This window comes from Carcharhinus amblyrhynchos, chromosome 1 (genome assembly GCF_965287045.1).
Source record: "Carcharhinus amblyrhynchos chromosome 1, sCarAmb.v2.hapA, whole genome shotgun sequence".
In the NCBI taxonomy this organism is placed as follows: Eukaryota; Metazoa; Chordata; class Chondrichthyes; order Carcharhiniformes; family Carcharhinidae; genus Carcharhinus; species Carcharhinus amblyrhynchos.
In genome coordinates, this window is record NC_137324.1 from 147,787,206 (window position 1) to 147,800,094 (window position 12,889).

Here is a 12,889-nt window from a genome sequence, read left to right on the forward strand (position 1 = left end):
TTCCACACCAGTTGCTTTTCTCTTATAGCAGCTGTTGGAAATTTCCAGAAACTGCAGCCAACTGGGGAATCGTGACCTGTAGCAACTTTTTGGTTCAACAAAATCAATTTTTTATAAGCAAAACAAAGAACAGTGTACCGCACAGGAACAGGCCCTTCGGCGCACCAAGTCTGTGCTGACACAGATGTTTCTCTAATATAATGTTCTCTTGCCTCAACGTGGGCCATATCTCTCTGTTCCCTGCCTATTTATGTATCTATCCAGATATCCCTTGAACGTTGTTATAGAATCTGTTTCCACCACTCCTCCGGCAGCGCGTCCCAAGCATTCACTACCCTCTGTGTGGAAAAACTTGCTCCTTACACCTCTTTTGAACCTTCACCCTCTCACTTTCAACCTATGTCCTGAGTAATTAACCCTTCAACCCTGGATAAAGACTTTGACTATTCACTCTATCCAAGCCTGTCATAATCTTGTAAACCTCTATCAGTCGCCCTCATTCTATGATGCTCCAATGAAAACAGTCCAGGTTTGTTCAAGTTTTTTTCATAATCCCTATCCTCCAAACCAGGCAACATGCTAGTAAATCTCTTCTGCACCCTTTCCAATGCATCAACATCCAGTAGTGTGGTGATCAGAATTGTACGCTATACTCCAAATGCGGCCTGAGTCTTATACAGCTGCGACATGATTTTCCAATTCCTATACTCAGTGCCCTGACTGATGAAGACCAGCATGCCATCTGCCTTCTTGACTACCATGTCCACCTGAGTTGCCATCTTCAGGAAACTGTGGATCTGCACGCCCAGATCTTCCTGTATGTTAATATTTCTAAGGGCTCCACCATTTACTGTACCCTTTTGCAGTAGACCTTCCAAATCTCATCACCTCACATTTGTCTGTGTTAAATTCTACCTGCCATCTGTCAGCCCAGAGGTCAGCCAGTTTATATTTTGCTGTAAAGTAAGGGTTGTCTTAAAGACATGATGCAAACATCAGGCTAACTCTTAGAACCAAAATGCTGATTCATGAGACCTGTGCTCTCAGTAGTTTTGTTGTATTGCCATGAAACATTCTAGGCATTTCATAGAAGGACGAAATCACAACTGTGGCTGTTCTTTTGAAGATAATTCTTGCAAATACATTGAAATTCATCAAGCAGAGGTGGCTTCACTAGCTCGGGCACATTTAATGGATGGAAAACATGCAGTTGCTTATGGATTTTCTACATAGTGAGGCAGCTGGAATTGGAAGACCAGTAAGGTGCCAAAACTCCAGGTCGAAGATGCATGTAAGTGAGATGCAAAGGTCCAAAATGTTGATTCATGCATCTGAGATACATCTACTGACTTCAGAGGGAAAAGGTCACATCACCTGTGGGCCAGTTTGTGCCACTATGACAGTCAATGGCTGGAGTGGCTAATGCTCAAAATGATATCACATGCTTCCCTTGGGTTCAGGTGATGCCAGGGGCCTGTGTCTTTAGAGAGTGGGCTGGCAACAGGTGCCAACACTCGAAAACAACAACCTGTAATGATACCAGATAATCACTTCACATGCTGCATTTGCAGCAGGAACTGCCTGTCATGGATTGGTCACTTCAACCCTGAGTGAAAGTGCACCATATGAAGCAATCACATTCCTAATAAATTAGATTTGTAGCACATCTATCATAACGCAGATAGAAGGATGCTGATCATGTAGTTGGATTTGGAACATGCTGCTGCACCATTCTGGAATCTGATACTGGATACTGTTTCCATTTCTTGGCATAAACATTCATCATCTCTGTACATCTGTTTGAAAATTTGGTAGTACAGCTGATCCTTTAAAAATCTTAAGCTGTTCACATCAAAATTCCATATATTAGAGTAAGGTATAATTATTTTTGAAGATCAGAATAACTCCTGTTGAAGTGTGATAACCTACTATCTGCAGAATTATATTTGGGGTTTTATTTTCTTTCATTGGTTCCTGAAAACACCTCTCCAGCATTATTTTAGTGGAAAAATGCTTCTTATGTTTGTCAGTTGACATTTGCTGAAACTAAGACTTGCTCAGGGGTTCAGCTTGAAATGGTTAATTGTGTTAAGCTACCCTGAGCATCTATTTTAATTAAATGTTTAGCATGATTAAGAATCCAGCATTTTTCATCAAGTAATATTTTGGGCATTCCATATTCAAATTGTACACCATGCTATTAGTTCATCCTGAAATTAATCTGTCTGTTTAATTTTGGAGCAAAAGTCACAAGTGAACAGATGCCAAAATTATTCCACCATCCAGCGTTTTGATCCTCTGCCACTTCAGATTCTGAACATTAGACCTGTTACTTTCGAGATGCCTTTTGCATTTTTTTGTGTTTTTAAATTGTTTAGCAAATTTGGGAGGAAAAAGTGAAAAATTTACAGTACTTGCCATGTTTGGCCATTCTATTACTTCTCCTTTTACTTTTTTTGAGGAGGCAATTTTCTAGTGGTGTTATCGCTAGACTATTAATCCAGAAATCCAGCTAATGTTCTGGGTACCCAGGATCAAATCCCGCCACATTAGATGGTGGAATTTGAATTTAATAGAAAATATCTGGAATTAAGAATCTACTGATGACTGTGAAACCATTGTTGATTATCGGAAAAAAGTCTAGTTTATTGATGTCCCTCAGAGAAGGAAATCTGCCATCTTCACCCAGTCTGGCCTATATGTGACTCCAGAGCCACAGTAATGTGGCTGATTCTCAACTGCCCTTGGGCAACTAGGGATGGGCATTAAATGCTGGCCCAGCCAGTGACACCCATTTCCCATGAAAAAAAAAGAATTTCCTGGTCAAATCCAATCAAGGAATGTATGATCATATGGCATGGGATTAGAAATATTACTGTAGAAATGATCATTTATTCGTGTCTTTTGAAATGTCAACGCGTTTGAGTTCATATAGAAATTGTGTTAATATAACAATACTTTGTATTTGTTTTTGATTTTTTAAATTCATTTTGTTCAGGATGAAGGGGTAGAGTCTGATGACCTTAAAAAGGACCTTCCTCTGCTTCCACCACCTCCAGATTCCAGCAGCATGAAACTTACTATTAGTGAAATTTGGTTTAGCTTTGCTGCTCCAACCAATTTACATTCACGTGTTCAGACTTATTCTAGGTAAGTCTTTCAGTTTATATAAACCAAATCACTTCATGGATTGAAAATTCGATGTCTTTGTCATTAAATACTTTTCATAGAGATTTCTAAAATTGAAATATTTGCTTATAATTAACTAGATAACTTTTTGCATGAGAAGACACATTCACTTGTTTCAGCTGCATAGTTTGAATGTAAAGGGCAAAACCACAGCACCAGAATGTGCACCAGAACATCATGAGCAAAAGTCAAAAATAGTTAGTCGAAAAATATTGAACTATGAGAATTGGTTATTGGTGTCATATAGGCATTGTCAGTACACTCGGGGTCGCCTTTAATTTAAGAACTTTGTCTCATTTCCCATTATGGGATGTTGTAAACTGTGATAAACTTGTCAACTATCATACTGTAAACTGAGTTTTGAAAGGTCACGAATCTGACTTTTACAAATTGAAAAATAATGCACTATTGCACTTGGATATCTGAGTTGTACAAGTAGTTTTTTATGTATTTCATAGAATAATACAATATAGAAGGAAGCTATTGAATCCATCATGTCTGTACAGAATTACTAATTACTCCCGCTCCCCTCCTTTTTCCCTGTAGCCCAGTAAATATTTCTTAACATAGAACACTACAGCACAAACAGGCCCTTCGGCCCACAAGTTGCACCGATCATATCCATACCTACCAGGCCATAGAACTATCTGTAACTCCCAATCCCATTAAATCCCATGTACTCATCCAGAAGTCTTTTAAAAGACCCCAGCGAGTTTGCCTCTACCACCATCGATGGCAGCCGAATCCACTCACTCACCATCCTCTGAGTGAAAAACTTAGCCCTAACATCTCCTCTGTACTTGCTCCCCAGCACCTTAAACCTATGTCCCCTCGTAGCAACCATTTCAGCCCTGGGAAATAGCCTCTGAGAATCCACCCTATCTATCCTTCTCAACATTTTATAAACCTCTATCAGGTCACCTCTTAACCTTTGTCTCTCAAGGGAGAAGAGACCTAGCTCCCTCAACCTGTCTTCATAAGGCATGCCTCCCAATCCAGACAACATCCTTGTAAATCTCCTCCGCACCCTCTCAATAGCCTCGACATCCTTCCTGTAGTGAGGCGACCAGAACTGCGCACAATACTCCAAGTGGGGTCTGACAAGAGTCTTATAAAGTTGCAGCATTACCTCCCGACTCCTAAACTCAATCCCTCGATTGATGAAGCCCAGTACACCATATGCCTTCTTGACCACATCCTCCACCTGCGAGGCCGATTTAAGAGTCCTGTGGACCCGGACCCCAAGATCCTTCTGTTCCTCAACACCGCTAAGACTCCTACCCTTGATATTGTACTCCTTCATCCCGTTGGTCCTACCAAAATGGACCACTACACATTTATCCGCGTTGAAGCCCGTCTGCCACTTCTCTGCCCAGTCTTGGATTCTATCTATGTCACGCTGCAACTTCTGACATCCCTCCAGACTATCCACAACACCACCAACCTTCGTATCGTCGGTGAACTTACTAACCCATCCCTCCACTTCCTCATCCAAGTAATTTATGAAAATGACAAACAGCAAGGGTCCTAGAACAGATCCCTGGGGCACTCCACTGGTGACCGACCTCCATGCAGAAAAAAGACCCATCCACAACCACTCTCTGCTTTCTGCAGGCAAGCCAGTTCTGGATCCACAAGGCCAAAGCCCCTTGGATCCCACGCCCTCTCTCCTTCTCAAGAAGTCTTGCATGGGGGACCTTATCAAACACCTTGCTGAAGTCCATGTAAACCACATCCACTGCTCTTCCTTCGTCAATGCGTTCAGTCACATTTTCAAAGAACTCAACTAGGCTCGTAAGGCACTACCTGCCCTTGACAAAGCCGTGCTGACTATTTCTGATCGTACTAAACTTCTCTAAATGCTCATAAAACCTATCCCTCAGAATCCTCTCCATCAACTTACTAACCACTGAGGTCAAACTCACCGGTCGGTAATTTCCCGGGCTATCCCTGTTCACTTTCTTGAAAATAGGAACCACATCCGCAATCCTCCGGAACCCCTCCCGTCTCCATCAACGACGCAAAGATCATCGCCAGGGGCTCTGCAATCTCCTCCCTTACCTCCCACAGTAACCTGGGGTACATCCCATCCGGTCCCTGCGACTTATCTATCTTGATAGAATTTAAAAGTTCCAACACATCCTCCTTCTTAACGTCCACATACTCAATCTTTTCAGTCCACCTCAAACCTGTTAGCACAACCTCCCAGATCACGTTCCACCGTGAATACCGAGGCAAAGTACTCATTAAGCACCTCTGCCATTTCTTCCAGTTCCACACAGACTTTTCCTCCTTCACCTTTTATAGGTCCTATCCCTTCACTTCTCATCCTTTCACTCTTCACATATTTGTAGAACGCCTTGGGATTCTCATTAATCTTACCCGCCAAGGCTTTCTCATGACCCCTTCTGGCTGTCCTAATTTCCTTTCTAAGCTCCTTTCTACAAGCCTTATGCTCCTCTAGATCCTTAACTTCTCCTAGCTCTCTGAACCTTTTATACACCTTTCTTTTCCTGACTAGGTTCATCACAACCTTCGTGCACCACGGTTCCCGCAACCTACCAAAACCTCCTTGTCGCATCGGAACGTTGTCATGCAGAGCTCCAGACAAACATTCCTTGAAAATCCGCCACCTTCCTTCAGTACTTTTCCCCAAGAACACCTCCTTTCAGTTTACTCGTCCAATTCTCTGCCTGATGTCTTCATATTTCCCCTTACTCCAGATAAACACCTTCCTAGCCTGCCTGATCCTACCTCTTTCCAATGCTATTGTGAAGGAGATAGAATTATGATCGCCATCCCTGAGATGCTCTCCCACCGAGAGATCCGACACCTGTCCTGGTTCATTAGCCAGCACCAGGTCAAGTACGGCCTTTCCTCTCGTAGGCTTATCCACGTGCTGTGTCACACCTAACACACCTCCTGAACGCACCTAACAAACTCCTTCCCCACCCCCCATCCAAACCCATTACCCTAGGGATATTCCAGTCGATGTTTGGGAGATTAAAGTCTCCCATCATGACAAGTCTGTTATTACTACGTCTCTCTAGGATCTGTTTCCCCATCTGCACCTCAACTTCCCTGTCACTATTGGGCGGCCTGTAGAAAACACCCAGCAAAGTTATTGACCCCTTGCTGTTCCTAACTTCCACCCACAGAGACGCTGTAGACAGTCCCCCCACGGCATCCACCTTCTCTACAGCCGTGACACTGTCCCTGATCAACAGTGCCACTCCACCACCGCTTTTGCCTCCCTCCCTGTCCTTCCTGAAACATCTGAATCCCGGCACCTGAGGTACCCAGTCCTGTCCCTGAGACATCCAAGTCTCTGTAATGGCCACCACATCACATTCCCAAGCAGCAATCCATGCCCTAAGCTCATCCACTTTATTTACTACACTCCTGGCGTTAAAATAGACACACCAGACCCTCGATCTGGGTGCTTCCCTTCTCCATCACCCGTCTAACCTCCCTCTCATACTGTCTACAGTCCTTCTCTACTTGGGAGCTAACCTCCTCTCTCTCAGTCACCTCATCTCGATTCCCTCCCCCCAACCTTTCTTATTCAGTAATCTTCAAAAAAATTGCTGTTGAATTATACAAAGCACCAGATTCTCTGCGCCCCCGGCTGAAGGTCAGCTATAGCCTTTTGTACCATTCTGTCTATGTCCTCCTGAAGTCTTCTACTATTCTGCTCACTGGTGCTAGTTTGAAAGCTTTAAGTTATCTGCAAACTTTGAAATTGTGCCCCTTATATCTAGATATCTCAAAAAGAGCATTGGTTCCACTGTTGACCCTTGGGAGACACTCGTGTATATTTTCCCCAATTTAATCAAATGAACAACTGTTTGCCACTACTTTTTGCTTTCTATTTCTTAGCCAATTTTATATCTATGCTATCACTGCCTTTTTAATAGCAATGATTTTATCAACCAGTCTATAACATAGAAGGTTATCAAACAATTTCTGAAAATCCACACATACATCAACAACACTGCTTTCATCATAAATCAAATTACTATGGATGCTGGAATCTGAAACAAAAACAGAAAATGCTGGAAAATCGCAGCAGATCTGACAGCATCTGTGGAAAGAGAGTACTGTTAACATTTTAGTCTGGATGACCCTTCATTAGAGTCCCCTCTGCCCCCTCCCAGCCCTGCCTCTTGCTGGGAATTGTCAATTTGAGAAACCTCCCAAGTATACCAAATAATCCAGTGCCCCAAGTGCTGGAGATCTGCTGACTTCTGACTGGCTTCTGATCCAGAAGAACAGAAGTTCTATTTATAGCCAGTTGATTATAAGTGACTGTGGGATTAAGTGTTCTCCTCAGAGGGCTCCCCAGCCGACTTTGAGCCAGGGGATTACAGAGAATCTGGTGCTTTGTATAATTCAGCCCTATCTCTCTCTGCAGCATCTCTGTATCCTCCTCACAGCTCACATTTCCACCTAGCTCTGTGTTGTCAGCAAACATAGATACATTGCGCTCTGTCTCTTCATCTAAGTCAGTAATATAACTTGTAAATAGCTGAGACCTCAGTAGTGATCCTTGTAGCACTTCCTAGTCATGGTTTGCCAACTTGAAAATGCCTCATTTACGCTTGCTCTTTGGTTTGTGTTCATTAACCAATTGTGAGCTCAACATTTACTGAAAAACTTCATGCCCACTGATTAAATTTTTTACTGTCCTCCATCTCCTTACTATGAAGGTTTACCAGTCACTCGCCCTCCCTGCCTTGCTGATGGTACTTACAAATTCCCACCTCACTTTAGTGTGTCCACTGATCAGCTGTACCTCTCACTGAACAAAGTCTTTTCTGGCTGAATCCTAGAACATTTGTTCCCCTCACGGCGTGGTAAGTTTGATCACCCTGCTTCCTAGCCCTCTCACATTCCAATTGTATTTGAATGCTGATCAAAGGTCTCAGCATTACTGCTCAAAATAAACCTTTAGTGCTGCCCCAACCCTCAGACAGATGAAAAATTTGGGCATGATTGAGAGAACAGAAACTCAGCCATCCTCAATTGAGATACTTTCCTTGCCTTTGCGCTGTCCTCCTTTCTGACCATAGCTACATTCCCCTTTCCACTTCCAACACTGACTCCCCAGTTGTGCTGCCAAATCTGCCCCTGATTTTTCTACCCCTACCTCCCTCTGCTTTTGTGCCATTGACCATTAGGGTGCAATTACCCTTGGCCCTCCGACCTTGCTTAATCTAAATACTGTGCTTGTAGTACCATGGTAAACAATTATTGGATAATTACAAGTGATTCGCTGAATATCAATGAATGATGTTGAGGAGGATAATATTTAATTGAGGTTAGTAATACTGAGATAAGTAGGTGATATCAATTTGGTAATGGTGTTAGATTTTAAACTCCAGGATGTAACAGGGGTATATTTGGTAGGATGATGTGTGCTGCTTAAAAAAAATTTGTTATGCTATAAGTAGAAATGTCAGATGTGTAAAATAGTTTCAAAAGTTGACATTTTTGGATCAGCAGTTAGTCAGGTTTAGAAAACAACTTATTCTTTGTATTCCAATATTTAATTGTATTCAAATTTGCATTATGCTAGCCATTAAATTTTCAGTTCTCGCATTATGACAGTTGCTAAACATTTCAATGTCACAAATCTGCATCATCTAGACATTGGATGGAATTTTCAAGCCCTTCCTGCCAACAGGATCATCTTGTCCCACTGAAGTCAACCCCGCCGGGGCTTCCCAATAGCAGCACGGGCGAGGAATGTAAATTGACTTCGTCAGGACCAGAAATTCCTGCCAGTGGCTGGTGGTGAGCCACCTCTGCCCTTGGGAAAACCCACCACAGGGGCAATGGCGGCTGGAGAATTCTGTCCATTGTGTTGGAGCACTACCATGTAGTGTAATGTATTGGAAGGACATGGGGCCCAATTTTACCAACATGTTGTGCCCGTTTTTGGGCATGAAAACTCAATAAAGTCTGACGTGAGGCAAGTAGTGCGATCCACACCCGCCTCCATACCCATGGTGCGATCGGCACCATTTACATGCATTTAAATGGAATTAATGGGCTGCACACCCAAACTTACCTGCATTTCCCCCTTTACCACCGTGTTCGCCTGTCCAGATTCGGTGCAAAACAGACATGGTCTGCAAAGGTCTGTTTTGTGCGCTCCAGCTTCTGAGGAGGTAAATTCAGAGCTTCCAGCGGCTCTCTAACTCAGATCAGTGATGGGGAGAGCAGGAGGGTGAGTGAGATCGTTCTTTGCGCATGGGCCAGATGGATCTCCGGTGTGGGTGGGTGGGAGGGGAGGAGGAGCACAAGGGAGGCGGGCCAGATCGTTCTCCGGTGGGGGAGGGAAGGGGGGGTCCGCTGCCACTCTGTGTGCAATCAGTGGGGGGGAAATGGGGCACAAGGCCGCGATCAGTCTAGGTGGCGGTGGGGGGGGGAGGCAGGGGTGGGGCAATGTATGTGCCTTCAATGTCAGCAATGGTTCCTTTTATTTATCTTATGGTGTGTCACCAACCAAGCATATCATGTGATGGCCTGTGCAAAGTCAGTGTACCTTGGATCCATGACTTGTGGAAAAAAAGAGTAGTTTGGATGAGAAAAAAGCACAAGCCTTCATTAAAAGCAAGATGGGCTTAAAAGTAAACAAACGTATCTCCTATTCATCAGAATCCACCTTACATAAGTGAAGTTCTCAGCATGACAGCCCCTTAAAAAACTACTGTGTCCTAACAAAATATAATTTTTCGTTTTTCTTGTCAATGCTCTACTAACTTTCCTGATTACATTGTTGAGTAGTGGCATGATCATTGCAAATCCTAGCATTAATATTGCTATTTTAAAGCTAAGGCAGAGGCATATGTGCACTGGGAGCATGAATGATTAGTGTGGCTCACATGATGATGTTCATATGCGGACTAAATCAATCAGGTTTCTTTCCATTATTTAGACTGGAAAGGATTCCAGTGCTGTATCATACGTCACCTGGTGGAATGACAAATATCAGTCCATTCAGTATGTATCTTTGGCAACTCCTCTTTCGTCCTGTCATTTTCTCAATGGACTGTGACTCCATGACTCAATATCAAGTCATCGTTCCCCAAGCTAGTACTGATCTTTTCTCCTTCAGAGCTCTCTCCCCCCTCTCATTTTTTCAGCTCTGCACAATTCATTTCTTTCTTCGTCATGAAGATCTGTCAAAGGAATAATTTGGCAGAAAGTATGCCAAGATTTAAATTAAATTAAGGGGGGTAGCTACAGGACGGATGTCAGGGGTAGGTTCTTTACCCAGCGGGTGGTGAGGGATTGGAATGCCCTGCCTGCTGCAGTTGTAAATGCGTCTAGTTTGGGGGCGTTTAAGAGATCTCTGGATAGGTTTATGGACGAAAAGGGATTGGTATAGGCTAGTGGGTCATTGTTTTTGTAACTGGTCGGCGCAATATCGTGGGCCGAAGGGCCTGTTCTGCGCTGTAATGTTCTATGTTCTATGTTCTAAGATGGCACCGGAGCAAGGCCCAGCGTACCTTCTAATTCTATTTTTTACACTCATTCTATGCTAAAACTTCATTCTAACTCTTTTAAACTCTCTAACAATGCTTCCCTGCTGCTGTCAGACTTTTGAATGAACTTACCTTGCATTAAGTTGATCTTTCTCTATATCCTAACTATGACTGTAACACTACATTCTGCACTCTCTCATGTCCTACTCTATGAACGGTATGTTTTGTCTGTATAGTGCGCAAGAAACAATACTTTTCACTGTATGTTAATACATGTGACAATAATAAATCAATCAAATCACATCAATAGTTTCAACCTCCTTCTGTCTCTCAATTCTTATTTCCTCTTATCTGAACACCTTTCTCTTTTTGTCCAGTCTTTTCTCATGTACATCTGAATGTTGCATCCTCTGGCACCTTTTTAATTGAACAACTTTTCCTTGCACAAATTTCTTCAGTTAACTGTGTGTGGATCCCATCAGTGTCTTTTTTTTTTGTTTGTTGCAGGGATATATCAAATATTTATCTTGTTCCAATACTGAAATTCCCTTTATTCCTTTACATTCTTAACTGTTGGTGCCACTTCCTCCTTTTATCGTGACATATAATTTCATTTAAAGTTTATGTTTCCTCTTACCTTGACGCAGTCCTTATCTGGCACTCATCTTTCTTTTTTAAACTTTACTATCTTTTCTCTGAGTAGTGTGCCTAGTAACATCTGTTGCAAACCCCCTGACTCATCAGCTGCCTGAATTATACCTCTTACCATCCTGCTTCCTGTAAGGGTACAATTCCCTCCTTTCAGTTTTCTCTCTGTTGCATTTGATATAATGATGTTGCCTTCCATGCTGTTTTTCTCAATGGAAATTCTTCTTTGATCATAGCAGGCATGACCTGCTTCTCTACCCAGGAAGCTGAGTATTTCCAGCATTTTTTCTGTTTATCTCAAATTGAGTCTGTCTCATTTCCTAGGCTTTTGTTTTCTACGTTGTTCCAAAACTCGGTGTCTGTTTAAGAGGCACATTGCTGCCCTCTGACTTGAATAACTTCAAATCTCAATTTACCAGTTAAATTTTTGTTTTGACGAAGTGTTGGAAATGTGTGATGCCTGTTGATTCTTTTCAGGCTGCAGATGGGTGAGTGTTTTAGAAGGGGGCTCAATTTTGGAACAATACAGGTCAAGTGATTTGGATTCTAGATGCAGCCTGCATCCTGAGGATTCTTGGAATCCTGGACCTTGCTCTATTTTATCAGTTTTTTAATGCTTTTCTTCCTACCTTGCATTGCACCTTTTAGTTATGAAAACACTGTGGCTCACTCGCACTTTTTATTTTTTTCAGCTCATCTCATTACAGCTTCTCTTATCTCTTGTTAATCTCACTTCTGCTGGTGAACCATCACCTGCTGTGGACTTCGTAATTTTACAGGGCATTTCATTTGTTTTCTTGTGTTGGCTTATTTGTTTCTTCTTTCCTTTAACCTGTTCTGTTCCTTTTTAATGCTGCTGATCTGTAATTGTAGAATAGTTGCAGCACAGAATAATCGTGTCAATGCTGACTTTCTGCAACAGCATTTCAGCTAATTCCACTTCACCCTTTCGCTGTGACCCTGCAATTTTTTTCTTTTCTGATAATTACGCAATTCTTGTTTGAAAGTCATGACTGAACCTTTCTCCACCACACACTCAAGCAAGTAATCCAGATCCTAACTATTCGCTTTGTAAGAAAGTTCTTGCTCATCTTGATATTGGTTTTGTGCCAATCCTAACTTGTGTCTTCTGACTCTTTTGATAAGGGAATAGTTTCTCCTTATCTACCTTCTCTAGACCTCCCAACTCCTTGAACATCTCTATCAATTCTCTCCTTAGCCTACTGTAAATTAACCAACATAGAATCCCTACAGTGTAGGACGCCATTTGGTCCATCAAGTCTACATCGACAACAATCCCATCCATGCTCTATCCCCATAATCCCACATATTTAGCCTGCTAATCCATCTGACGTACATGGCCCGAGGCACTAAGGCGTTAATTAGCATGGCCAATGCACCTAACCCGCACATCTTTGGACTGTGGGATGAAACCGGATGATCCAAAGGAAACCCACACATGTGGGGAGAACATGCAAACTCCACACAGACAGTGACCCAAGTTGGGAATTGAACCCAGCTCCCTGGAGCTGTGAGGCAGCAGTGCTGACCACTGTACC

At 42.7% G+C, this 12,889-nt stretch overlaps 1 protein-coding gene across 8 annotated transcripts in view; it reads left to right on the forward strand.

The window, feature by feature from the left end:
• The window catches only part of kiaa1109 (KIAA1109 ortholog), a 487,987-nt gene that overhangs the window by 264,210 nt on the left and 210,888 nt on the right, over positions 1-12,889 (forward strand). For all 8 annotated transcript variants that reach the window (XM_080193511.1, XM_080193510.1, XM_080193515.1 and 5 more), the window contains exon 38: positions 2,999-3,150. In XM_080193511.1, the coding sequence (XP_080049637.1) occupies positions 2,999-3,150 (152 nt within the window). The remainder of the gene's footprint in view (positions 1-2,998; positions 3,151-12,889) is intronic.